Here is a 26,116-nt window from a genome sequence, read left to right on the forward strand (position 1 = left end):
ACTATTTGTTTATGCCCTTATCTCCACTAGACAGTGAGTCCAGGCCAAATATTGCGTAACACCGATTGATGCACAAACGTTGCCTAATAGGACATGGGCACGTTGTAGGTGCTCAATAAATGTTTCTTGAGTGGAAGTAAATAAAGACTGGACTCTAGGTTCTAAAAACTTCTTTAAATCTTAAACGTCCACTTTCTACCCAACACGAGTTTCTAGTCAAGTAGCAAAAGAAATATCACCAGACTGGAGTTCATTTTAGGAACACTTCCAAATTTTGCTCATGAACCAATTCTTCCTCTCTGATGTTACAAATGTAGGAGGCATGAATCACTCTTGCTAGTAAAGCTCATTGAGGCTTTACTCCTGCTGACACCACCCCTACCCTCTTATTCATTCCACACATGTACCCCCCCCCCCCCCAGCACTACCTGCTTCAGCACAAGGCAGTCTTTTACTGGAAAGTTCTGCAGCATCTTGAATAGCAGATGCGACTGCAAATTGTTGGCCGTTCAGTCTCAAAGAATGTGCAACAGTTGTCTCCCCGAGGCCTTGATTATTTGCTTGGAAAAACAAAGCAAAAACTGCTTTCAAGGTTACCGTCACAGGCTTAAAATGCCATTTATGGGTCTCGTTTTAAGTCCTGGATTGACAGCGTAACGACAAGGAGGTCACATTCTGGCCTTTGACCTTTAGGTTCTAAAACCTGGCTGTCTACCTAACTCTGCTCTCATGAAAAATACTAGATTTGGGCTGTTTTGAAAATTAGATTGAAGGGTACTTTGTGAGAATCAGAAATGAGCTCAAGAAGTTCCATGACCAGGAAAATTTAGAACAAATGTCACGTGGCACTTTCTCCATCTAATACCTCTCATAATATGCGGGACAGTAATTTGTAATGTTGCATCAAATGCCCTTGCCCTCAGGGGCTCTCTGAGGGCAGGCACTGTGTTTTATTGAAATTCATATTCTCATCCAAGGGCAGAGTTTTCGGTGTACACAGAGTCACTCAGTATCTGCTTGTTGGATGAGTGATTAAAACTGAATAACCCTTCCTTATGACCATTAAGGGAGCCCATAGGAATACCATCACCTTCTAGAATATGGAAGGCCTGAATCAGGCAGGGCGTCACAGCATTTTCAGTCTCGGACTATACAATAGAAGCTGCTATTTGGGCTTGTATTAACATCCCTTTGTCTGGGAACAGTCCCCAGACTCTCTTGGGGGGGACTAGCCCTTTGACGTTGTCAGCCCAACAGAATTTGGATGGGGCTAATCCCTCCATGGGCTCCAGGCTAATCAGTACCCCTCTCTCTTCTTCTTCCCAGTGTTTGGTTCGGGGATGGGTATACAACTCAAGTTTTCCAGTGAGGGGACTTCTGGGATTTTTGTGGGAAAGAAAAAGCACTCTCTCCCTGGACTTGAAGTTATATGGATGGAGCTGGTGGCAGCTGGAGACTGGGGCTGACCACAGGGAAGAGCAGAACTGGGGGAAGCAATAGGGAAGATCCTTAAGTACCACCTTAGAATATCTTGATCCAGCTATGCCTAAAGCCAGCGGACATTCCCCGAGCCAATACATTTTTCTGGACATGTAGCATCAGACTTACGAAGCTTTGTTGTTTGTAGCCTGAGATCTGGGACGTTTTTGTTTTCAATTGCAACATGACCTACTTTATCACGATCCAAGCAGACCCTTATCAATACGATCTTAAAAACAGCCATCTGTCTATTCTTAAAGAGCTCAGAAGAAAGGTCACAAATGAGTACCCAAGTCTATATTTGAATGTTTTAAGGTAGTCACTAAAAATAGGTATAAGAAGGTCACATCCATGCTTTTTACAGACTCTCTCAAGGCTACATACCCGTCGAACTTCACCTCCAGCAAGGGGGCCAAGAAGACACTTTAGATCCCAGCAGGGGTAGGGTGGCACTTTCTACCCAGCTATGCCTGTGAATTCCAAACGTCTTTAAAAGTTCTTTGTCTATATTTAATAAGAATGCCGTAGAAACACTCTAAGTGGGACACATTTTCAGCTCACTATTTATTCTTTGTTTATGGATTTTAGCATCTGGTTGCTAACCTGGCACTTTAAAAATGAGTAGGAGAGAGATTAATGTTTGAGGTAAGGCTAAAGAGCCTTAGCAAAGCTCTTAAATTTTTTTTTCAAATTAGATTCATAGCAGGATTAACCTCGATGTAGTCAATTAAACACATTTAGACTTGAATGCTAGTCATGAACTAGTTTCATTTTTCTAGCATATCATCTCTTTACCTTCATTCAGGAGTGTCCTGTGTAAGAAGGAGGGGCAGTAAGAATGTGAAAAACACAAGGGACGCCTGGGTGGCTCAGTTGGTTAAACGTCCGACTTCGGCTCAGGTCACGATCTCATCATTTGTGTGTCCGAGCCCCGCATCGGGCTCTGAGCTGACAGCTCAGAGCCTGGAGGCTGCTTCGGATTCTGTGCCTCCCTCTCTCTCTGCCCCTCCCCCTGTTTGCGCTCTGTCTCTCTCAGTCTCTCAAAACTGAATAAAAGTTAAAAAAATAAATTAAAAAAAAAAGAATGAAAAACACAACTACTTGCAGTTCACATAGAATACAGTTTAAGACCTTTAAAAGTAAAGGTTTTTGTTTCTCTGGTCAGCTTTTGTCAACTTTGATAGTTACATTCACAAACATTTGTATAACTGAAGTTTAAGAAATTATCACAACTATTTGCTCTATAAATACTTAAAAAAATTTTTCAGATGAGCTATGTGCTTGGACAAAATACATCGACATCCAAAATTTGAGGCCTGCTTTTTGTTTTAAAACGGTTGCTTGCTTGAAAATCACAAACATCCAATTGAGTAGAAGCTAACACTGAGAGTTTGATAGTTGCATTTTAGAAACACTTTTAATTAAACTCAGTTCACCTCTTATGGAAATCTGCCTAAAACTGTATTGTTTTTTAATGTTTATTTTCAGGGGAGAGAGACAGAGCCTGAGCAGGAGAGGGGCAAAGACAGAGGGAGACACAGAATCCGAAGCAGGCTCCAGGCTCTGAGCTGTCAGCACAGAGCCCAACGCGGGGCTCGAACTCACGAACCAAGAGATCATGACCAGAGCCGAAGGCGGATGCTTAATGGACTGAGCCACCCAGGTGCCCCCTAAAATTATAAAGACTCTTTTGAAAATTGTATTTCAGTTGGTGTTACTTCCCTTGGCTTTGTAAGGATGCTGAAATTTGGTCAATAGCCCGAGGAGGAGAAAAGGGCATTCTGTATTTTTTAACTCTTCCTTTACTCTTTTTTAATCCAGATTCTGTCTTTCTCCATTTGAAATGTCCAGTTCAGTTCCCAGTAAGTCCCTAAAGTCCTCACCACATTTCCCTAGGAGTCCCCAGTCACATGCCTGGCATACAGTAGGTACTTAGGAAATGCTTAGGGAATGAAAAAGCATTTATTTAACCTCTATTTTGAGACCAATAAGGTTTAGGCAGTATCTTTGTACCAGAGGCTTGAAGGGATAGTTTAACCTACTCTCTTGCTGTAACCCTATCGCATAGTTCTAGGTTATTAATTATTACCTAGGGTGATCTGGGAAACTAGATTTAATTAGCAAGTTAAATGCTCTACCCATGGCTTGTACTCGGAGGGGATCCTGATTCCCAATCCGGTCTTTTCCCTGAGAAGATGGAACCTTTGATCTGAGGACGTGTCAGAAGTGATGGAAATGCTAGTTCAGAAGCCATCACCTCTGTCGTGTAGCACAGCCTTGCCTCATTATCCCCCACCACGATGCCCTTGGCCTTCTAGAAGAATTGACTCTACAACTGCGGTCCCTCTGGAATAAGCCCGATCTTCCGGAAAGAGTATTTATTTCATCAAGGCCGTCGCGCTTGAGGCTGCCAAGGCTGATAATCAGACTTGTGAAGGGCAGCCCACCCAGAGCTGAGTGGCTGCATTTTTATCCCATCAGAAACAAGCCAGCACTAGGCCTCACTCCAGGATTAGGTGCTATTTCACGTATCGGGCTGTTTGCCAGACAAAGAAGTTGGAGGATGTGTTTGCCCTTTCCAAGATGGCTAAATGGGATGCTGCTATTAACCTCTGAGTAAATGGTTTCTCCGTGATCCTATCTGGAAAACATGGAATACGGGGCTGATAATTCAGTCATCTACTCAGGACTTTTTCGTCCAAGTGCTGACCATCGCTGGTCGGTGGCCTTCGACTTTGGGAGCTCCAGTTGTCTACCTGGTTAGTACCTTAAGCCTTAGCAGTAACCTCTGTCTCGTTCTTTAACATTTCTTGAGTAGTTTCTATGTGCCAATCACTGCTATGTACTAATGGTATATGTTCTACATTTAGAGAAGGCCAAGGCTGTCTTAAATACGTATATTATTAGCAAGAAGAATCACAAGCGTTAAAGTCTAAGATGAAGAACAAACACTACAATGTTCTATTTCTATAAACATATACATGTATGCATACATGAATAGGCAAAGTTCTAGAAAGTTCTAGGAAGAGGCATAGCAAGATGGTGGGTACTTTCAGGGAAGGTACGGGCATTATGTTTGGGATGGGGGTTAAATAACGTTTTAACTTTTTAAATGATAATCTAATGTCTGTAGCTGGTATAATCAGACCAAAAAATTGTAACCCCAGGTTTTTGTTTGTTTTAGATATAAATGTCTGTTATACTTTGAATACAGCATATGCTAAATTTGGGCTAAGTCTGGGTTTTTACCTGAAAATACAAATTCAAAGAAAGACCTAGGAAATTAAAATCCATGCTTTCTAGTCACCAATGAATTTACTAAATGGGACAACATGGCTCTTAACAAATTGGGACCATGTAAGTCACATTTCTATGCCTCGGTTTCCTCATCTGTAAAACAGGTACAAAGGTCACGTGCCTTAGCACACAATACAGGCTCTTCGAAACGTGGCCCCTTGTAATTACTCCCAATTCTGCATTCTGAGCTAGCAGCCTCTCACCCCCCAACAAGCTGTAGCCTGAATATACTCACCATTCGCAAAAGCTAAACCCTGGTTTTTGGCTCATCCAGTTCCTTCTGCCTGGAATGCCTTCTCGGCCTTCTCTGCCAAGACAGCTTCTACTTATGTTCAAAGTCCAGCTCTGATGGTACTTTGCATGTGGAACCTTCTCAGTTTCCACTGCCCAGATGCAATACTTGGACAGATATCTCTTGGAAAAGAGCTTTCTAGATTGTTCTGGACCAGCTGTGCCACACACAAGGCCAGGGGCCTCATCTCCTGCACTGTATCCCTAGCACCAGCACAGAGCACATCGCTGGTATCCGACGAATGTCCACCAAGCAGATTGTTAGCGTGGGAGATTTTCTGTGTTTGCTAAACTGCGAGTGCGTGGAGAGCATCCGAATTTGCCCAGCACTGAGCACAGAGCTCATCAGGTATTTGTTGAACGTGTTCATTCAATAAATGCCTGGATCTACGCCCAGTGTGCTTTCCGGGGAGAAATAATTCACAGGTAATTCTTCAGCTAGAATGAGTCATACCCAATATACATTAGTACTATGTATATATAGCACCATACTTTTCACCGTTTCTGATGACAGAATGGTAAGTCAACGTCCCCAGGTCTCACCGTGTCATCTGTAACGAGGTTCATAAGGGCACTAACAGAACTGATTGCTAGAAAGGCAAACGCGTGCCTTTCCGGAGGGCAATCTGAAATATTAAATTATATATAACTTTGACTCAGGGAAAATATGCCAAATCATGCAGATAAAGAGGTTTACACTATTGTTTTTAAATAAGAGAAAAACTGGAAATGACCAACCCCCTATTGATGATCATTTAGGATAATTATGCTAGACCCCTGTAATGGAATACTAGACATTTCCCTAAAAAGATGGAGTCCCATTTTTAGGGCATAACTGGGAGACAGTAGGCTCCAATTATGAAAAATAAATGTAATATATGTACATTATATTTCTTGAGGGATTAAAAAGGGAAACCATACAGGAATTGCTTACAGACAGCCCCAAATTTTAAATGATAGTTTCCCCTTATTTTAGGGTTTTCTCCGTAATGAACATGTCAAGGCTTTGTTCTAAAAATCATTTCAAAATTAGGAGAGTTTCCTGTGATCGCCTGCTCCAAAGTGACCTTTTATGTGCAGAAGTGAAGTTCACTTTAATAAACTCTGTAACCTTGATCAAAGTATTGCAATGTTCACATCCCTGAGAAAAAAGTCTGTCTTCTGCACAGTCAAAACAGAAGAGAAACAAATCAGTCTTGCTGCTATCCCTTAAAAGATGCAGGTATTTGATACAAACTTGAGTCTGAGTAGAGTAGAAACATTTATGGTCAATTTGCGTTTGCAATGTTAAGAGTAGCCAGGATTAAAATTCTTCTTAACTGCCTCCTTTGCTGTTAGGCTCCAAACAAAATATGGTAAACTGTGTTCACCGTTGAGAGTGGATTTTTTTTTTTTTTTCTGACAAAGACCCATGTTTATAAATGTTTAAATCCTTCAGGTTGTATGTTAGAGCTGCCCTCCCAAGTGGATGGAGCAGAAAAATGTTATTTGTTATGGAGGAATTTTAGTATACCCATCTCTGTATATCTGCTGTATAGAATGCATGATGGTATGGTCTGAAGAGCTAAGAAAAGAACTGGGATCTTAAAAAGGAAAAATTGCCACTTCAAACATATCCTATCTAAATACATTCACTTTTTTATATTGGTCTGTAATAAAGTTTAGACTTCTTTCCAGATGAAAGCAATTGTTCTTTTAATCTCCAATACGTGACCTTCTCCATTAGTATTTTGCTTTCCTAGGTGAGTCCTCATGCAGTATGGCCAACACAAAGCTAAACGTCAGTGTCGTAAAGATCCCCAAGTGTTTATCTTTAGATATGGGATGTTTATACAGCCTTTCCAAGCTTTGAGCTTCTTCCCATGGTACGAATCTCTGGAATCCTCAAACACTAGTTTGGCTGTTAGATTTTTCAGTCTCCATGAAACTTCCATTCCTGTTCCTTTCTAGAAAGTTCACAGTATAGTGATGCTTTTAATAGGCTCCATTGGGAGTCAAGGAAAAAAACAACAACTTGGGTTAAATATTCACTTTTACAGAGCTAAGAGTCTAGGTAGGAGTTTGGTTATTACAGAGTCCTGGAAATTGGTTGCATGTCCTATAGATTGACTATAGTAGTTGGGTTTGTTTTTCTACAGGACCAAATGAATTTTGTTGAATACACACATATTGTAATAAGTTGTAGAAATAATACAACTTACTACATAAAATCTGGCCTACCTCATTATTTGTAAGGTACCTTGTTGCCCTATTTTTAAAAACTACATGGAAGGTTTGAGGACCGAAAAGAATTCTGTTGAGTATGTTTGGGGACAACCATATGCTCCTTTAGTTGGCTGTTCTTAAAAGACCTACTAGTCCCATCTGGGACTAGTAGGTCTTTTAAGAACAGCCAACTAAAGGAGCATATGCTCACTAACATTAAGGATAAAGTATTTCAGGGTACCTGGGTGGCTCAGTCGGTTAAGCGTCCAACTCTTGGCTTCGGCTCAGGTCATAATCTCATGGTTTGTGGGTTTAAGTCCCATGCTGGGCTCTGTGCTGGGAGCACAGAGCCTGCTTGTGATTCTGTGTCTCTCCCTCTCTGCCCCTCCCCTGCTTGTGCTCTCTCTAAATAAACTTAAAAAAAATGATAAAATATTTCTATTTGGTGAGCCAGTTTTAATTTTGTTTTCTTTCTAGCAGAGTTACTTTCAGTGAAATAATTTCTAAGGCCATTTATATAAAAAATTGTAGTCAATTTTAAGAAAATGTTCTACTGTATTTGATGGACTGTTTAATAGAGCCTAAGACCAGTTAAAAGAACAAGTGGTCTTGAAAGAGAGGGTCCAGGGACGCCTGGGTGGCTTAGTAGGTTGAGTGTCTGACTTTGGCTCAAGTCACGATGTCAACGCTCATGGATTTGAACCCCACATCGGGCTCTGTGCTAACAGCTCAGAGCCTGGAGCCTGTTTTTGGATTCTGTATCTCCTTCTCTCTCCACCCCTCCCCAGACCCCCTCCCCCCCCCCCCCAAAAAAAAAAAAAAAAAAAAAAAAAAAAAAAGAGGGTTCAAAAGAATGAGTATTGTCCTGGGATATGTTTTCTATCACGGCTGCCTTAACATTTCTGTCAACTAGCTATGTGGCCCCAGCTAAAGTAACCTCAGTACTCTTCTGAAAATGAGGGGAGAGGGGGAGGGAATTCTTTAAATCTCTTGCGTTTTGGCTTTCCTAAACCTTTTTCCTGAAGGAGAGGCAAGGTTGGAGAGAAGATCACATGCCACAGCTCCAGAGAGATGTCCGTAGCCAGCATCTCTAAGGGTTTGCCCAGTTCCATCTAGTACTTTTTGGACAGTCCTTTACAGGGAATACCTTCCACTGGTAGATTTTAATTTTTCTTTTTTACTGTAAATGTTTTGTGATCTATTTCCAAGTCTTCCCTGCAAGCAAGTAACCGTACTAACGACTAGATTTTAATTCCTGGGAGGGAGAGCAAGAGAACTTTGCAGTAAACTTAGTCTATTGCCAGCTGGTAAATGGGAGATAAAGTGTAGCCAGCCCTCTATTTCCTAGACTTCCGTGTTTGTCATCAAAGAAGTATGGAGGTATGTCACGTCAGACATGGCTATGAATCAAACAGCTAACCTTTAAAAACAAAAAGCACGTAATTTATATGAACATGAAGAAAACCGTCTTCAAAATCCTGTGCATTCTGATTAGTATGTTTAATTAGAGGCTGTGATAAACTTGTTTTGTGTCAAAGTTTGTTCAGTTAGCAGGCTGAGTCAGACAGGTTGGTAGGGCACAAGGAGCCCTCTAGAAGGGCCACTCAGAGCATTTGAGTAAAACTAAAGATTATATGTAGTTTCAAGCTCTTTCCCAGAAGAGAAAAGCTAGATGCTGATAGATGAGCAGGTGTTAAGAGAAGTCATCCTTCATCTGCTTTATGTTGGAGGGAGAGGGAAAAAAATGCTCTCGCGCGCGCGCGCTCTCTCTCTCTCTCTCTCTCTCTCTCAAGAGAAGAAACAGAATGTTGAGGGAAGGAAACAGGAGAGAACAAACGGAGCAGTCTTCTGGTAAATTGTAAGCAGGCATCTCTGTTCCTAAAAGCTTTAATGCTTATAATGGAAAGAGCCTGTGAAAACTTTGGTCACCAAAGTTTGTCACTTCTCTGAAGTGGGAGATTCAGGGCTGGCAAAGAAGTTTCAGTGAGGAACATAAAGTGATGAAAAAGAAACTTCTGTTCAGGTTTATTTTGCGGGGGGAGGGGGGATTGTTGGCAAGGGAGGAGGAAGAATGGGTATGTATGTGTGAGGGTTTGCACACAGGAGGGTTTGATTCAACTAGTTTGTTGAATGGCTAAGGATTACTGAGGAACCTAAGAATTGTAGCTGTCTTTACATCAACTTTGCATAAATCTTAAATATACATAAATACATAAACCTTTATGTTGTATAAATGTTTTATGAACACAAAAATGTTTTCAAATGTGTTAAGGCTTCCTGCTTAGCCACTTGGTCGCTTTTTCTATACAAAGCCTAATTGAATGCGAGGCAAAGCTGTCCTTCATTTTGGCTCAGGAAGCTCTGCCTGGGAATTGTAGCTGTCGCCTGTCTGTGAGGCCATGACCTTCATTTGGGAGTGGTGCACTCCAATTTATGGCCCTGTGGCTTGGAAAATATCAACAATCTTGTAAACAAACATCCATGGCCAAGGAAAGGCGAGAGTGTCCAAATGCGGGGGGAAGAACCAGATTTGAGAGGAAAGAGCAGGGACCTTGCTTGGCGGGAGTGGGGGGGGGGGGGGCCTAGTTTTTCCGGCAGAGACTTTTTCCAGAGAAAGAGAAAGGAGGGGATTTTCAATAGCTGCTATAGGGTGTCAGTTACAGAGAGCGGGAGGGATGGGAGAAAAGGATTTCTTTTGTCCTATGCATGTACTCAATTCCCAGTGGACATTCTCCCCCTCTAAATATGGAGTTAAAGACTTGCATTGTTCTCAATTACATTTTTAGAGGGGCCAACCCACATGGTGAGCCGGTTTCATGTTGCAGCGGAAAACATTTTCATTCAGGGATGGTCCGAGGACTGTCTGATTTGCAACAATTGGGAGTCGATTTATGGAATACGTAAGTGCACCAATATTTAGCATGTTTCACTCTGTGCTAAGTTCTATAAAGGCTATAGAAGTGGCTGAACATATGTTCTGTGCCCTCACGGAACTTGCTATCTGGTTAGATAAGGCTTATCAGCGAATGGGCAGTGTAAGAGGACATTTCAGAGAAAGTGTTTTCAGCTAGGCCAGAGAAGAGAAGGACTTTGGCTGAAGGGAGGTTTTCCTCACGGAAAAATCAGATTTGGCGGACCGACAACAATGGGACTTTCAAGAAAGCCAGCGCTCACTCTAGGAGCCACTAGAAAGAAGTAGGGGAGATGTAACATACATGGGGTGATTGACCAGAAGTAGGTCCTGAAGGATTTCAGGAATACCTTTCTCTTCTCGTAGCCCTTTCCCATGTGAGTGACCGTGGGAGGCAGATCAGGTACAGTCATTAGCATTTCACAGCTGCAGGAAATAAGGACATGAAATTCAGAGAGGCTGTGAATCGTGAGAAGTCACGTAGGGGACACGCCAGAATTTAGTCCACTGTCCCCATGCTGTGGGACAGAGAGGGGACTGTTGTAGCAGTCAGGGGAGGGTTTGGACTCCGCGAGTGTCCCAGAGATCCTAAAGGGAATGTTGGTTCAGCTGTTTCACAGAGACCAAGGTCCTAGTGACATCACAGGAGAGGTTTGCTTTTCTATCTGGTACAAGTTCAAGCTGGCAGGTAGCCCACGGGAGCCAGGCATAGACAGCTGTACTGCACATGGTCATTGTGTCTCCCCTAAGCCCCAGGAGGCTGGTCTACATGGGCAGCATCAGTCTGATATCTTGGTTTCACAAACAGGAAGCACTAACGAGAGACTGGCTGTGACTGGGGAGGGCGGCATCAGGTGTTTATGCCCCAACATCCTCTGCAAGGTGGTCATGACTGGCTGTCTCCCTTTACCAAGGGTCGTGGGGCCTGGTGAGCGGCCTTCCTACACACACTCTCTGATTCCCAGTTGTTACTGTCTTTCCTCACCCACAGCCAAGTGTGGTGATGACCCCCGTCTCATGCTGTCCTATCTTTTATAGTTTTCCTCCACTCTGACCACATCTTTGTCCGCCGTCCCCTGATGAAACGGTAGCTGCTTGTACCCTGTGCATCATGCCGGAACCCTGACGGCTAGTCAATTAGGGACTTGAGTTTCTTTTGCTTTTTTTCCCACCAGTATGATCCTCATCTACAGGGTTACACCTGGCTCACCATATTCCAACCCACTTGAAGGGGAAAAAGAAATGGAGACTGTATTAGTTTCCTGTTGCTGCTAGAACCAGTTACCACAAACACAGTAGCTTAAAAGGGCATGTTTAGCTTACATTTTTGTAGGTTAGACGTCTGGTACACATCTCAGTGGGCTAAAATCAAAGTGTGGCGTGCATAGCTGTGCTCTTTTCTGGAGGCAGTGGAGAAGAATCCCTTTCCTTGCTTTTTCCAGCTTCTAAGGTCCACTTACATTCACCGTGGTGCCTGTCCTCTATCTTGAAGGACAGCAACATCAGCCCAAACCCTCCTGATGCTGACATCTCGCCGAATCCCTCTTCCGCTTCCCTCTTCCACTTTTAAGGACTCTTAGGATTACATTGGACCCACCTGGATAATCCAGGCTAATTGCCAGATTTCAGGGTCAGCTGTCAGTACCGCAACTCCATCTGCAGCCCTAATTTCCCTCTGCCATATGATGTAACAGTTACGGGCTAAGGAGATTAGGACTCGGACACCTTTTGAGGGCCACTATTCTGCCTACCGCAGCGGGTGAACAGCTTCCTTTTAAGGTTGTGTCCTTGAGGTTGCATACAACACTCTCCCCTACTATCCTCCTGGCCAGAATTCAGTCACGTGGTCACACTGAACTGCAAGAGAGGTTGAGAAGTACAGTTTCTTGAACTAGGCAGCCGTGGACCCAGTTAAAACGTGGAGGAGTCCTATTACCCAAAGAAAGAAGGGAGAGAAGGGATATTGAATAGCAATTTCTAGCCTGTTCCCCCTCGGGCTTGTTTGTTCTTGGCAAGATCTGCTTTTGGTTTCCCCTCACTTCCTTTTGCATCTTGGTGCTTTGGGCTAATTGCAAGTAACTATTGGCCCTGAGCTGCCCTTCACCTGAGATCGGTTTCTAATTTAGGAGAAGATAGAGTGGTTTCCTTAATGGACCACAGCAGCTGCCTCATGTCTGTGTCCTGATCTTCCATAATGATTTTTTTTTAATTTTTTTAATTTAATTTTTTATTTTTTAAAATTTACATCCAAATTAGTTAGCATATACTGAAACAATGATTTCAGGAGTAGATTCCTTACTGCCCCTTGCCCATGTAGCCCACCCCCCTCCCACAATCCCTCCAGCAACCCTCAGTTTGGTCTCCATATTTATGAGTCTCTTCTGTTTTGTTCCCTCCCTGTTTTTATATTATTTTTGTTTCCCTTCCCTTATGTTCATCTGTTTTGTCTCTTAAAGTCTTCATATGAGTGAAGTCATATGATTTGTGTCTTTCTCTAATTTCACTTAACATAATACCCTCCAGTTCCATCCACGTAGTTGCAAATGGCAAGATTTCATTCTTTTGGATTGCGAGTAATACTCCATTGTATATATATATACCACATCTTCTTTATCTGTTCATCCATCAATGGACATTTGGGCTCTTTCCATACTTTGGCTGTTGTTGATAGTGCTGCTATAAACATTGGGATGTGTGTGTCCCTTCAAAACAGCACACCTGTATCCCTTGGATAAATGCCTAGTAGTGCAATTGCTGGGTTGTAGGGTAGTTCTATTTTTAGTTTTTTTTATTTTATTTAAAAAAAATTTTTTTTCAACGTTTTTTATTTATTTTTGGGACAGAGAGAGACAGAGCATGAACGGGGGAGGGGCAGAGAGAGAGGGAGACACAGAATCGGAAACAGGCTCCAGGCTCTGAGCCATCAGCCCAGAGCCTGACGTGGGGCTCGAACTCACGGACCGCGAGATCGTGACCTGGCTGAAGTCGGACGCTTAACCGACTGCACCACCCAGGCGCCCCTATTTTTAGTTTTTTGAGGAACTTCCATACTGTTTTCCAGAGTGGTTGCACCAGATTGCATTCCCATTCTGTAATGATTTTCTGCTGAGACTAGCTGGTTTACAAATGTTTCTGACCTCTGACCCATACTGTGTGTGACCTACCCAGTGCGCTGTCCACCATCTTGCTCTCCCTTCCACATTCAGAGTCTTAGATCCTGTCTGCTGCCCCGTTATTGGGTCTTGCCGGTCCCAGTCTCTATAAGCCCAGCCACTACTCTCGGTCTCAGTCTTGGCTGTCTCCTGCCCTTCACTCAACCCCTGCTCTGAGATGCACAGAATTCATCTAGTCTTCTCTCTACTGGTCCCTCACACACCTCAAGAGACTTCCCAGTGCTGGGTAGATGTAGCGTTCAGTCAACTCAAGTTTAGGAAACAATTAGAAAAATTGTAACCAAAGCAAAGAAAATGTATATCATGTTGGGGTGGCTCAGTCAGTTGAGCATCCAACTTCGGCTCAGGTCATGATCTCGCGGTTTGTGAGTTTGAGCCCCACATCGGGCTCTGCGCTGACAGTGCAGACCCTGCTTGGGATTCTCTCTCTCTCCTCTCTCTCTGCCCCTCCCCCCCTCTCACACCCCCCCCATCTCAAAATAAATAAATAAACTTAAAAAAAAAAAAAGAAAATGTATTCATGCGGGTGCCAGACAGAGCCATGCCTTCTTCCATGAAAGCTGATGGAGCCTTCTCCTATGCAGTATACATGGATCTAAAACCAACAGAGAATGAAAGTCTGTGTGACACTGTTCACAGTTAAATCCAAATGACTCGCAGGCCAAATGTTATTTCCTATACCTGACTTTGGGTTCTGGTCTCTACAGAAGTACGTTCTTACCAGACGACACAATAGTTGCACCATTCAATTGGAAAACACGCCAATACCCAGCTATTTCTGGGTCCTCATGCTAGAGGATAAACAGGCTAAAAAAGGGGGGAATTATGCTTTGGATTGGGGTACTTGGTCTCAACTCTTAAAGGGCTGCTGTTACACAGTGGCAGCCTAGAGGCGTGTGACTACAATCTCCACAATCCAGTCCTGCCACATCTAAGGGCAAAATGTAAGAGCACTCTACCCCTGTACTTGAAGGACCTTCAAAGACAGAATCCTCAGGAAAGGAGGTTTGGGTCACTCTAACTGGCAAAGAGGTGCTTGCTGAAGGCAGAGGGAACGTGGAATGAGTAGCAAGGGAAGAAAACCATCAATCCTAATACATCCTCTTGAGGAGTCACAGAGACGAAGTTTGCAATCTCAATCTGTGTTTTTAAAATTTTTAATGTTTAGTTTTGAGAGAGATAGAGAGAGCAAGGGAGGGGCAGAGACAGAGGGAGACACAGAATCCGAAGCAGGCTCCAGGCTCCGAGCTGTAAGCACAGAGCCAGACGCAGGGCTCGAACTCATGAACCAAGAGATCATGACCTGAGCGGAAGTTGGATGCTTAACCGATTGAGCCACCCAGGTGCCCCTGGAAGCATTTGTTTTGGTTTTAGAATCAAAAGGGGGATGAAGAATGCATCATGATATTAGGAAGAGTCAGATTATAATGGGAATTTATAATTTTTTGATGCTTGGCATCAAAATACTTCCTACCTTGGAAGATTCCAGAGACTGGTAGAGGCGAAACCCCCCTCCTACTACCCAAGCTAAAGGAGGCGGACATTCTCTCTTCTCTCTGGTGGCCAGGGCACATGAAGAGGCTCAGGCTGGACAGTGTTCCCAGTGATGTTGAGTCATGAGAGAGTGATGCAAGATGCAAGACAGTGGAGAATTAACTAGATGGTTAGAGTGTCCAGTAGGGACAGCATTAGCATCCTCACCCGGGATTTCCGGGAGTGTGATCTCAGACGTGTTCCCAGAGGCATAATTGTCCTTGGTTGCAGTCTCTCCAGCCATTTCTCCCATTTTATGTGCTGTTAGATTACGTTTAAATAAAGCCGTTTCCTGCATGATGAGCTCGTGTTAGTTTCCAATGTTTGCATCCAAGAACCAGACTGGTAAAATCATAATATTTAATTGGTCTTTTATTGTTAGTTATTTGGATTCTTCGCATTTTTAATATAAGGAGTGTTATAACAAATTATTCACAAAGCTTTTCTGCCCCTCTGTTTAAGATTATTTTCTTTTTTTTTTTAAATTTTTTTTTTAATGTTTATTTATTTTTGAGACAGAGAGAGACAGAGCATGAACGGGGGAGGAGCAGAGAGAGAGGGAGACACAGAATCGGAAGCAGGCTCCAGGCTCTGGGCCATCAGCCCAGAGCCCGACGCGGGGCTCGAACTCACGGACCGTGAGATCGTGACCTGAGCTGAAGTCGGACGCTTAACCGACTGAGCCACCCAGGCGCCCCAAGATTATTTTCTTAATATGCAGGTTCAACTAAGTCTTTACAGTAGATCTTGCCACACATTTTCAGATGACTCTGCAACGTATAAAAGATACCGTTTCACTGAATCTTTGCATGGGTCACTTCTTGAACAACCGATACAGCAAACGATACAAGTTACAAATGATTTATCTCAGGAAGAAGATTTTTTGCACATGCCCATTTTTTTAAGATCACCAAGGCTTATTAAACACCAAAGTTTAGAAAGCATAGCCACTTTTTGATTACAGTCTTTCCAAAATACATCACATACTTCCTAACCTCCTCCCACCGGGATCCCTCATCCCCGGAGGCCTGGAGGAGAGATGGTGGGTTTATCTTGCCCTTGCACTTGATTCCCGTGCTTTCCTCAGCGCTGGGGAATTCGCTGCCCGGGGTGACCTCAATAGCCTCCTGGTCAGAAGACAGAAACTCCTTCCTCTTCAACCCTTTCCACCCTCTCTGGCTGGTACTTGCATAGTCTCCAACCACTAAAAAGGTAAAACAGTTGAATGTTGCTGTTGCAAACAGATACCCATGCTTGGAAAGTCAACCACCCGTTCAAAGGTGGAAGTCAGTGTCCTGGTGGGAAAGCTGGAGTGTGTTCCACTCTGTACATTGGAGCAAACAACGTAGACATTGTGACAGTCTAGTTTTCAACTCTGTGTGTCATTTGTTTTCGTAGAAGTTTCCAAAAGTGTAAGAACATTACAATCATGTTTCAAGAGAGATTTCTGGGGGCTCTTTCCGGTAGAAAAATGTCATTCCATTCTTCAGGATCTCCAGGGAAACTGCAATTTTCCTAAATAATCTATGTTTTAAGAAATGTCATAATTCTATGTAATCCTAAAGCCCCCTTCGTTAAATGTTTAAATCCAGTTTTTATGAGTCAGTTTTTAAGGGACATGGTTCCAGCTGCTTTCCTCTTTCATACGGCAGTGTCAGTGTCCATTATTTGTTATGCAAAAATGAGGGGCTAGATTCCCTTAAAATAACTCTGCTGAAGGACAACTTTCACAAATAGAAGCACTGTGCTCTGTTATATAGCAGACATGCAAAACAAGTTAATGTGGACTCATAGACCTAATTGGAAATGAGACAACCTGATCTTTCATACCAAACAATAACAGCAGGATTGCTACTCTTTCAAAAATCAGATTTTGCAGCAAAAATGCTTGCAGACAAATTATGAAAAGTAGTTCAATATTTATCTTTTTGAATATTGTTCCAGTGCCATTTGGGGAGGGCGGAATTCTTTGGTTGAGAGAATGGATATATAGGGAAGCGGGTATAAAAATTACATTTTGGGGGCGCCCCGGGTGGCTCGGTCGGTTAAGCATCTGACTTCGGCTCAGGTCATGATCTCACGGTTCATGGGTTTGAGCCCTGCTTCGGGCTCTGTGCTGACAGCTCAGAGCCTGGAGCCTGCTTTGGATTCTATGTCTCCTTCTCTCCCTGTCCCTCCCCTGCTTGTGCTCTGTCTCTCGCTGTCTCTCAAAAATAAATAATTGTAAAAAAAAATTTTTTTAATTACATTTTGAATTCTATGCATTTTACTCACGATAGAGTGATAGTTTCATACATAGCGCAAATCCAAATAAAAATCAAATACAGGACAAGCTAGCACATGCCATCCAGATTTATTCCATTCTAGTGTTAGAGACATTGACTTATTTTAACTTCATTTGCTTAAATTTTACTTTGTTGTGGTAAGAACATTTAATATGAGATCTACCTTCTTTTTTTTTAAGTTTATTTATTTATTTTGAGAGTGAGAGAGAGAGCACAAGCAGAGAAGAAGCAGAGAGGGAGAGGGAGAGAGAGAATCTCAAGCAGGCTCCACACTGCTAATGGGTAGCCTGACGTGCGACTGGATCTCACGAACCATGAGATCATGACCTGAGCTGAAATCAAGAGTTGGATGCCCAACCGACTGAGCCACGCAGGCACCCTGAGATCTACCTTCTTAACACGCTTTTAAGTGTGCAATACGTTATCCTTGACTTACGTGTAATGTAAGGCAGAACTCTAGAACGTATTCATCTTGCTTCACTGGAACTTTATGCCCACTGATTAGTAACACTTTTCCCCTTGTCCCCCAGCCCCTAGCAAGTCATTTCACATTTAGTTTCGCTTGACTGAAATGATGATTAGTAAATAGAATACTTATTTAGATTTGTGCTTATCGCTTCTCGGCCTTTTGGCTAAGATCATGTGTAGATTTGTGCTTGCCATATGTAACAAATTATTTTTAGGTTATGAAAGAGAAAGGAAGGCAAGAGGAAAGGTTTCTCAAGCCAGAGGCGATTTCTCTGCTTCCCCCTTTCTATTCCACGTGGAACAGCATTGCCTGGGCCCAGCTCAGATCTCTGGCAAGGACCGGGCTCGGGACGGGGAGGCAGGCAGGACTGACCATTTCTGTTTCCCACGTTCAGCACAGCTCCTCAGGTTTACTTGTCAGAAGCCAGAAAAGAAGGCACAGGTGACTTCGTACGTCCCCTCTGCCTAACTGTAGCAAGCAGCATATTTATTTTCTCGCTCAACAATCTCATTTTTAATGGCAACAACTTGATCTTCCAACTCTTTCAGTTGGTCAGCTTTTTCTTGTCTACTCAGATTCAAATCTTGGATCTTCTTTTCTAAATCTGAAACAAGAAAATGAAGTACAGGATGTATTTGGTTTTGGTCTGGTTTGGAATCTGGATACCCGCCTTATACCTTACACAGGGATTTACGGGTCTCTTAAAGATGTATTTAGCTTTGCGTTTTGATTCCACGGACAAAACGTTTATTTTCACCAGACTTCTTGAGGTTTTCACACAAATCAGGGCAGAAAAGTTGATATTTTTGTCTAAAAAGTGGTTGATATCTAATGGCATATATCAATGTCAGTCTAAAGCAAGTTAGAATTCATTAGAAATGAAAAGACAAATGATGAGCCTTGATTGGATTTGGTGCATATTTCCAAATGTTTGTTCTTGCTGTTTTAACTTCACTTGTTTTTTTCCATTTTAATGTTTATTTTCGAGAGTGAGAGAGACAGAGGGTGAGTGGGGGAGGGGCAGAGAGCGAGGGAGACAGAGAATCAGAAGCAGACCCCAGGCTCTGAGCTGTCAGCACAGAGCCCCAAATGGGGCTGGAACTCACAAACTGTGAGATGGTGACCTGAGCCGAAGTCAGGTGCTCAACTGACTGAACCACCCAGGCGCCCCTGATGAGGAACTTCTTAAAGAAGGAAAATAAATGTCCTGCTTCATCTGGACAGATCACACCTGGGTGATCGGGTGGCCTGGGGGAATTGTCACACTAGCCTGGAGCGTGTGTCTAGAGGAAGGAACCGGAGTGCTGAAGACATCTGAAATGTGGGTGTTTTTTGTCATCCTGAGGAAACAGAATGAAACCGGCAAGCGAAAGTTCCAGGAAGGAAGATTTGTCTGATTTATAAAGAACTTTCTAGCAGTCGCAGCTGTTCAAAGAAAGAGCTGTTATGGAAGGTGGCGAGCATTCTGTCTCTAGAAACTTAAATAACAGGTCACTTGGGAATGAAAAGGAGATCCAGCACTGGAAGGGGATTTGTTCTAAAAGGAGAAAAGCCCCCTGTGTTTCCGCCACGTAAGTGAGTGAGGCTATGCGGGTTACTCCTCGTTTGCCTGACCACATCCATTCTCCGTCCTGCTCTGTCCTGGAAAGCTGGCCTCAGTGGGTGACATCATCCGGCTCCCTTGATCTCTGGGTCTCATTCACACTTGGCCCTGGACAGTTCTGGGAAGTGATGGGAGGGGGAGGGGGCGGGTGAGCAGACGGTCCCCGTGGAGAAGCAGGCTTCTGGCAGTTCATGCGTCCCCCCCCCCCGCAAAGGGGGGCCCCCCCCCCCCCCCCCCCGCCTCTGGCTCCAGCCTTCATAGAGCTCCTTCAGGGCTCTGGCCCTCCTGCTTCCCCTGCCCCTTCAGGCCCAGGGACACTGATGGCTTCTCATTGCCGCCCGTCACCAGGTACCTCCACACCCTTAGCAGATTCTCTGAATTCCTGGGTGGTTTTTAGAGGTCCTCCTATCAAGAAGCAGAGGCTATCTGCCCTCCCCCCTCAAACCAGGTCCAGCACTGCATGTTGTTTTGACCAGTACGAAGGGAGAGAAACGTACAGGACCACAGGGGCCTTGCAGTTTCTGTGCTCATTCTCATGGAATTCAATACAAGAGGCCGTAAGGCAGCCTGGGATAAAAGACCCTGGAGAAAACGCTCCAGCATCTCAGTCAAGCCCGGCCCCAGGCGGACCAGCCAGCTGACCCAGGAGCTGAGAGCACCTGCTTGAAGAACTCAGGACAGACCCACAGAACGGCCACCCAGAAAGCCACAGAAAAACAATGCACGGCTGCTGTGTTAAGCCCTTAAATTTGGGAGTGCTTGGTTACACAACAAATAGATAACAGAGCCCACTCTGTTTATAAGTATGCAATCCAGGGGCATCTGGGTGGCTCAGTCAGTTAAGCATCCGATTTCAGCTCAGGTCATGGTCTTGCGGTTCGTGACTTTGAGCCCCGTGTCGGGCTCTGTGCTGACAGCTCAGACAGAGCCTGGAGCCTGCTTCAGATTCTGTGTCTCCCTCTCTCTCTGCCCTTCCCCCACTCATGCTCTGTCTCTCTCTCTCTCTCTCTCTCTCTCTCTCAGAAATAAATAAACATTTAAAAAAAATATATATATATATATATGATCCAGAATTCTATCCAGGTGTGCTTCCTATTTCTCGCTGGGACCCTGAATGACACAAAGGACTATAGAGGGACCCTGGCTGTGGACTGGGGTCTATTCTCACTCAACCTTGACCCTGCCAACGTAAATAAGGGCTCCCTTCTGGGGTCCCATGGGCACTTCTTCCTAACAGGTATGACAAGAGCACAGCTGTTGGGGTTCAGACCCTTCTCGAGTGGCAGAATCAGGAAGGTGGCCAAACCAATGTCTTCTTTTCCTACCTTGTTGAGCTGTCAGAACAGCTCTCAAAACAGAGCCAAGAAAGTGGAGTGTGTTGTTTTAGACTTCTCTTAGAAGGCCCTTAACTTCTCTTCCAAGCGAATTTCAAAAACTGTTGAGAGTTTGAGGCTATGGGAATACGTGGAAACAGTTTGGGCCTCAACATAAAACACAAGACAGAAAATGTTCTCCCCACGTTTTTGCTCCTACAGTAAGGACCAAGTTGTGTGAATAACAGCAACTGATTTTCATGGTATTGCTTATGGAGGGCACAATAAAAACCGCTCTTTTTGACTTTTTCCTGGTTAATTTCTTCTCAAAATTGTTAGGAAAATATGGAAAGTGAAAACTGTGTAAATTCCATAAACGTAAAAGATGTAAATTATATAAACAATTACATTAATAGAAAAAGTAGCGTTTTCCTCTTTACTCTCCGCCTCCCCAGAGATAATGAATGGTAACAGGGTGGGATGTATTTTTCCTGACTTTGGCCCACACCAATGGTGTGTTCTCATTTTTTTCCCTGTCATAGTGGGAATATAAGTGATTCTAAGGCCAAAGACTCATTTTATAACAAAGAAGCCTTATACAGGAGGAGTCTCGGTTGTTTGAATATTTTGAGAGTTATTTACATTCCAAATGAATATGATTCACTTTAAAGTTTTGGAGACAATACAAATACAACCAAAAGTGAAACGAGGCCACTCATCATTTGGTATTTCTTGATGATTTAGAAGCAGTTAAGGGCATGATGACTGCCTAGAAAAACCATGAGTACAAGTTGTGGGGGAAGAAGATTCTGATGAACTTTCTGACTGTAGGCATTCTATATTTACTACACTTTGTGCACATCTAAATGTCCATTTTTGACCAAAATCCTTGTCTGGACTACGATTCCTTCTGGAATGCTACCTACAGATCTCTGTAGGATGACCAGTGCCTTGGGGTCTAGATCATATGGACTCCAAAACAGTTATTTGCATGAGAGGAGAAATAGGAAGCATAGGTTAGGACGGGGTGTTTCAAGTTTCTCAACATCCACACTACTGATTCTCTGGGTAAAATAATTGTTCACTGTGGGGCCGTCCTGTGCATCATGGAATGTTTACCTGTGCCCCCGGCCCCCATCCACTAGATGCCGGTGGAACCCCCTAGGTGTGACAAGCAAACAAATGTTTTCAGACGTTTTTGTCCCCAGGGAAGGAGATAAAATCACCCTGGGTTGAGAAACAGTGGGTTCGGAAAAGGGCATTTCAGGTTGACCAAAGGCCATGCCAGTTTGTTCTGATGAACACAGAAATGGAGGCTCTATGATACCCTTTGAAGTAAAACCATGCAAGCGGCTTGTTACACTGCGGTCCCCAAGGCACTGACCCAATTCCTGCTTCCTTTCCTCAGTGGACTCATATGTGGTTGAACTGTGTCATGATCAATTGGTATACATTCTACCAGGGAACTGTGGCACTCTGTTATTGTCACATTGGTGGAGCATGTGATAGAATAGATAGAACTCCCATATAATCCAGCAATCCCCTTTCTGGGTATCTCTCTGAAGGAAATGAAATCCATATCTCAAAGAGGATATCTGCATTCCCATGTTCATTGCAGCATTATTCACAATAAATAAGATATGGGAACAACCTGAGTGTCCATCAATGAATGAAGAAAATGTGTGTGTGTGTGTGTGTGTGTGTGTGTGTGTGTGTGTGTAATTCAGCCATAAAAAAAGGAGGAAATTCTGCCATTTGCAACAACATAGATGAACCCGGAGGACATTATGCTAAGTGAAAATAAGCTGGAGAGAGAAAGACAAATACTATATGATCTCACTCATAGATTCATGTGGAATCCCCCCCCCCCCCCAAAAAAAAAGCTGAACTCCTAGAAGCAGAGAGAATGGTGGCTGCCAGGGTCTGGTGGGTGGGGGAAATGGGGAGAGCTTGGTAAAAGGGTTCAGTTTTAAGATGAAAAAGTCTGGGGATCGCATGTTCAGTGCGGCGCTGTTTAGTTAACAATATTCTATTGCATATATGAGTAGATGTTAAACATTCTTACCATAAAAAGTATGCGGGCTGCTGTTGATTAACGTAATTGTGGTGATCATTTTACAACACATATGCCCATCAAATTGTCACAGTGTACACTTTAAATATAGACAATTTCACCTGCCACTTGGACCTCCAGAAAGCTACAAAAAAGGAAGAAATACCTGCTATTCTTCTTATCTTGTCTTCTGTATCTGTGGCCAGTTTTTCTGCCGCCTCTTTTAGCTGTTCCACTTTATCTAATGTTACCTTTGTCAGTCCTGTAGCACTTGTCTTATGCTGAAGAACAGCATATTGGTTGCTTAGCTCTGCAAACTCCTATAACAGAGAAACGCTCCCATCACCAGAAAATATTTATAAAGCGTGTATACGGGTGTGATATTTGCCTGATACCGTTCACAAAAGGTGCAAGTGGAAACCATGATCTGATCAATATGCTGGAGTCACCCGGATATTTCCAACAGGGCTTTTATTTGCAATGGTTTTTTTTAGACTGAAAAAAATCCTCAGCTTTAGCTAATTAAACATAAAACTGCTTGGTTACAAAATAGCAATGTTAATTCCATGTTAAGGCAATGATTTAGGAAGCACCGATTGTTTGTGCTAAACTAGCTAAGGTGGGAGATACAGAGGACAGAACTGACGCAATCCTGCCTTTGACAAATCTTTGGTTCAGCTGGATCAGACAGCTGCCTGCACAGGATGAAGGGCAGAGTGAGTGGCAAAGATTTAGTAGCAACAATACGTTATTTGGCTGGCAAATACGTAAGAGAGAAATGAGGCAGGAAGCGAAGTATATATGTGTTAGTGTCCAGAGCTCCCTCAGTGTTAGAATGGACATCTCTGGGGTCAGCCCTCATGGCTGACAGTCTAGAATGTTAAATAGATGAGAGAAGGCCAGGAAGGGGCTATGGAGATGGGGAGAGGGTGGGCTGGAAGTACCTTTCTCCACTTCTGTTCATAGAAAGTGTGCTCAAGTCCCAAGTGGGGGGCGGGGCGGGGGGGGGGGAAGTGACCCTGCCCATTAGAAATTAAAAGCAAGAGAACCGACTAATTGTAAAAACACTTAACATCTTTCCTTTGTGTAAGCTACTCTATTAATGCAGCCAACCAGAGATATCCTGCTAAGAAAATGAGTTGATAGTTTCTTTCAGCAAACTAGATTAGTAGGGTATTTTCCACAACTGTTTAATTAACTCACTCTGACTTTTGTAACATGATCTATTCTCTTTGGCAGGTGACTTTCACTTGTTTTCATTATAGGTTATGTGATTTATCTAGAGTAAAGGGTAAATACGCCCAAGATTGACCCACGGCACAGACTGTGAATGTTTGGAAGGGAGGGAAAAATAGACCAGGAAACCACTAGAAGTACTAGGAGGAGTAGATGGGGGGAGGAAACACTCCTAGGACGGTCAAAGGACGTTTGTCTTCCCCGGAGACAGCCCTCCGTTACAGAAGAGCCTTCATGCCCATGGGAATCCCGACTAACACACACCACTGAGCAGGGTCCAGCACTAACGGAACTGCTGACAAATGGCACCATGAGGTGGGGTTAAAGGATTATCCTCCAAAGAAGCACTGTCTGCTCTTCGTGGTACTGGTGGGGCTACTGACCTCTTCAAGGCCCCCAGCTTGGCGTTGGGCCGATGCAGCCTGAGCTCTCACGCGGGCCGCTCGCCCCCGGTTCCTTTGCAACGTGGTCCGCAGCTGGGAGAGTCCAGCTTCCAGCACCGACTGCTGCTTTGCTGAGTCCAGCTTGTTCTCGGTGTCCTTGGCTTCCTTTTCAGCCTGTTGTCGATTGAAAGACCAGAAGGGAGAAAGTCCCTTCGTGTAACAAACCACACAAAGACAAATGATCGAATTATGCCCTTCAGAAAATAAGCTAGGTGTGAAGGGAAAGTAAATCATTCCTTCGGTTTTTCAGTTCCACCCAAAACAAAGTTGTAATAAAATATTCCTAGACATACGCGCGGGCGTGAAAGCAAATATGACCCGTATCTACGCACTTTCCAGCCCGTTTAAGAATAAAGCGCTTGCCAGTGAGTGAAGACCCTCATCCCATCCCTTCTGTCCCCCTAAAGGGAACCACTCTCCTGAATCTAACATGCGTCACCCCGTGTATTTCTACATGCTTTTTTACTATTACAAAGTCGGTATTTTTTTTTAAATTTTTTTTCAATGTTTATTTATTTTTGGGACAGAGAGAGACAGAGCATGAACGGGGGAGGGGCAGAGAGAGAGGGAGACACAGAATCGGAAACAGGCTCCAGGCTCTGAGCCATCAGCCCAGAGCCTGACGCGGGGCTCGAACTCACGGACCGCGAGATCGTGACCTGGCTGAAGTCGGACGCTTAACCGACTGCGCCACCCAGGCGCCCCCAAAGTCGGTATTTTTAACACCTGCGGTATTTCTTTTTTTTTTTAACTGTATGCAAATAAATGATACTGTCTCTTTCTGCACCTTAAATTTTTAATTCAAAGTTATGCTTGTATACTTCATCTTGGCTAGTTTGCATAGCTCTTGTTTATTCCGTTTTAGCAATTTAAAGCATTCCATTGTTCGGATATACAATTGATATTCCTATTCGCTGGTTATTTATTGCAGGTGGCTTCTAATTCTTTTCCCCCTTACAAACAATAATGAACATCTTATACTTGTTTCTTATTTCCGTGACTACATTTGTCACATATAGAAGTCAAATCTGACTGGTCATCTGTTATATCCTTTTTATTTATTTATTTTTTTAGAGTGAGAGAGCGTGAGTTGGGGAGAGGGGAGGAGAGAGAGTCTTACGCAGGCTTCATGCTCAGCCCGGGGCTCAATCCCACGACCCTGGGATCATGACCTAAGCCGAAATTAAAAATTAAGAGTTGGATGCTCAACCGACTGAGCCGCCCAGACGCCCCTGTTATCTCTTGTATCTCATTCTTTGGTCGTCCTTTCATGCCTTCTTTGATTTTCTCAAGCATAATAAACATTATGATTTTGTATTCTGTATCCAGTGATGGTATATCCCCCGTCTCTTGTGTTCTGATTCTGTTGTTTACTATTTCTGATGACTCTTGCTTGAGGCAGGCAATTTGTTCTTTCATGTGTTTGGGGAGAATTTTTTTGAGTCTTGGTTTTAAGGTAAATTCCCTTGTTTGTCTCTGCCAGGCATCTGAGGGCAGCCCAGGACCACCTTAAGGGACATTTTCAGCTTGGGTTGTGGGGGGCCACACAGGTAGTGTGAATCTGACCCTCAAATTCCTGTGAAAGCCAGCTTGGGGGTAGAAATTCTTAGTCAAGACTTTCCTTCCCTATAGCCCCAGTGTCTTACTGGGGCTGCCCTCCCAGGGTGTGTGTGTGTGTGTGTTGGGGGGGAGGGGTTTAACATTTCACTGAGAATTTTGCCTTTCCATTTGGGGTCTTATTCTCTCCTTGAATGGGCTTTGTTTTCTGTCTCTTCTGCCTGGTGAGCATTAAGACCAACAGCTCTCATGCACCAGGGGTTGGCAG

At 43.7% G+C, this 26,116-nt stretch overlaps 1 protein-coding gene and 1 long non-coding RNA gene across 4 annotated transcripts in view; one reads left to right on the forward strand and one right to left on the reverse strand.

The window, feature by feature from the left end:
• Positions 1–26,116, forward strand: part of LOC121028901 (uncharacterized) — a 41,127-nt gene that overhangs the window by 3,381 nt on the left and 11,630 nt on the right. The gene's annotated exons all lie outside the window — the stretch shown is intronic.
• The window catches only part of LAMB4 (laminin subunit beta 4), a 112,018-nt gene continuing 103,727 nt past the window's right edge, over positions 17,826–26,116 (reverse strand). For all 3 annotated transcript variants that reach the window (XM_040472946.1, XM_040472947.1, XM_040472949.1), the window contains 3 exons: positions 24,232–24,405; positions 22,779–22,932; positions 17,826–18,247 (listed from right to left, as the gene is read on the reverse strand). In XM_040472946.1, the coding sequence (XP_040328880.1) occupies positions 18,108–18,247; positions 22,779–22,932; positions 24,232–24,405 (468 nt within the window). In that variant the 3' untranslated portion in view covers positions 17,826–18,107. The remainder of the gene's footprint in view (positions 18,248–22,778; positions 22,933–24,231; positions 24,406–26,116) is intronic.

Source organism: Herpailurus yagouaroundi, unplaced genomic scaffold, assembly GCF_014898765.1.
Source record: "Herpailurus yagouaroundi ecotype Mexico unplaced genomic scaffold, PumYag 100, whole genome shotgun sequence".
NCBI classification, from domain to species: Eukaryota; Metazoa; Chordata; class Mammalia; order Carnivora; family Felidae; genus Herpailurus; species Herpailurus yagouaroundi.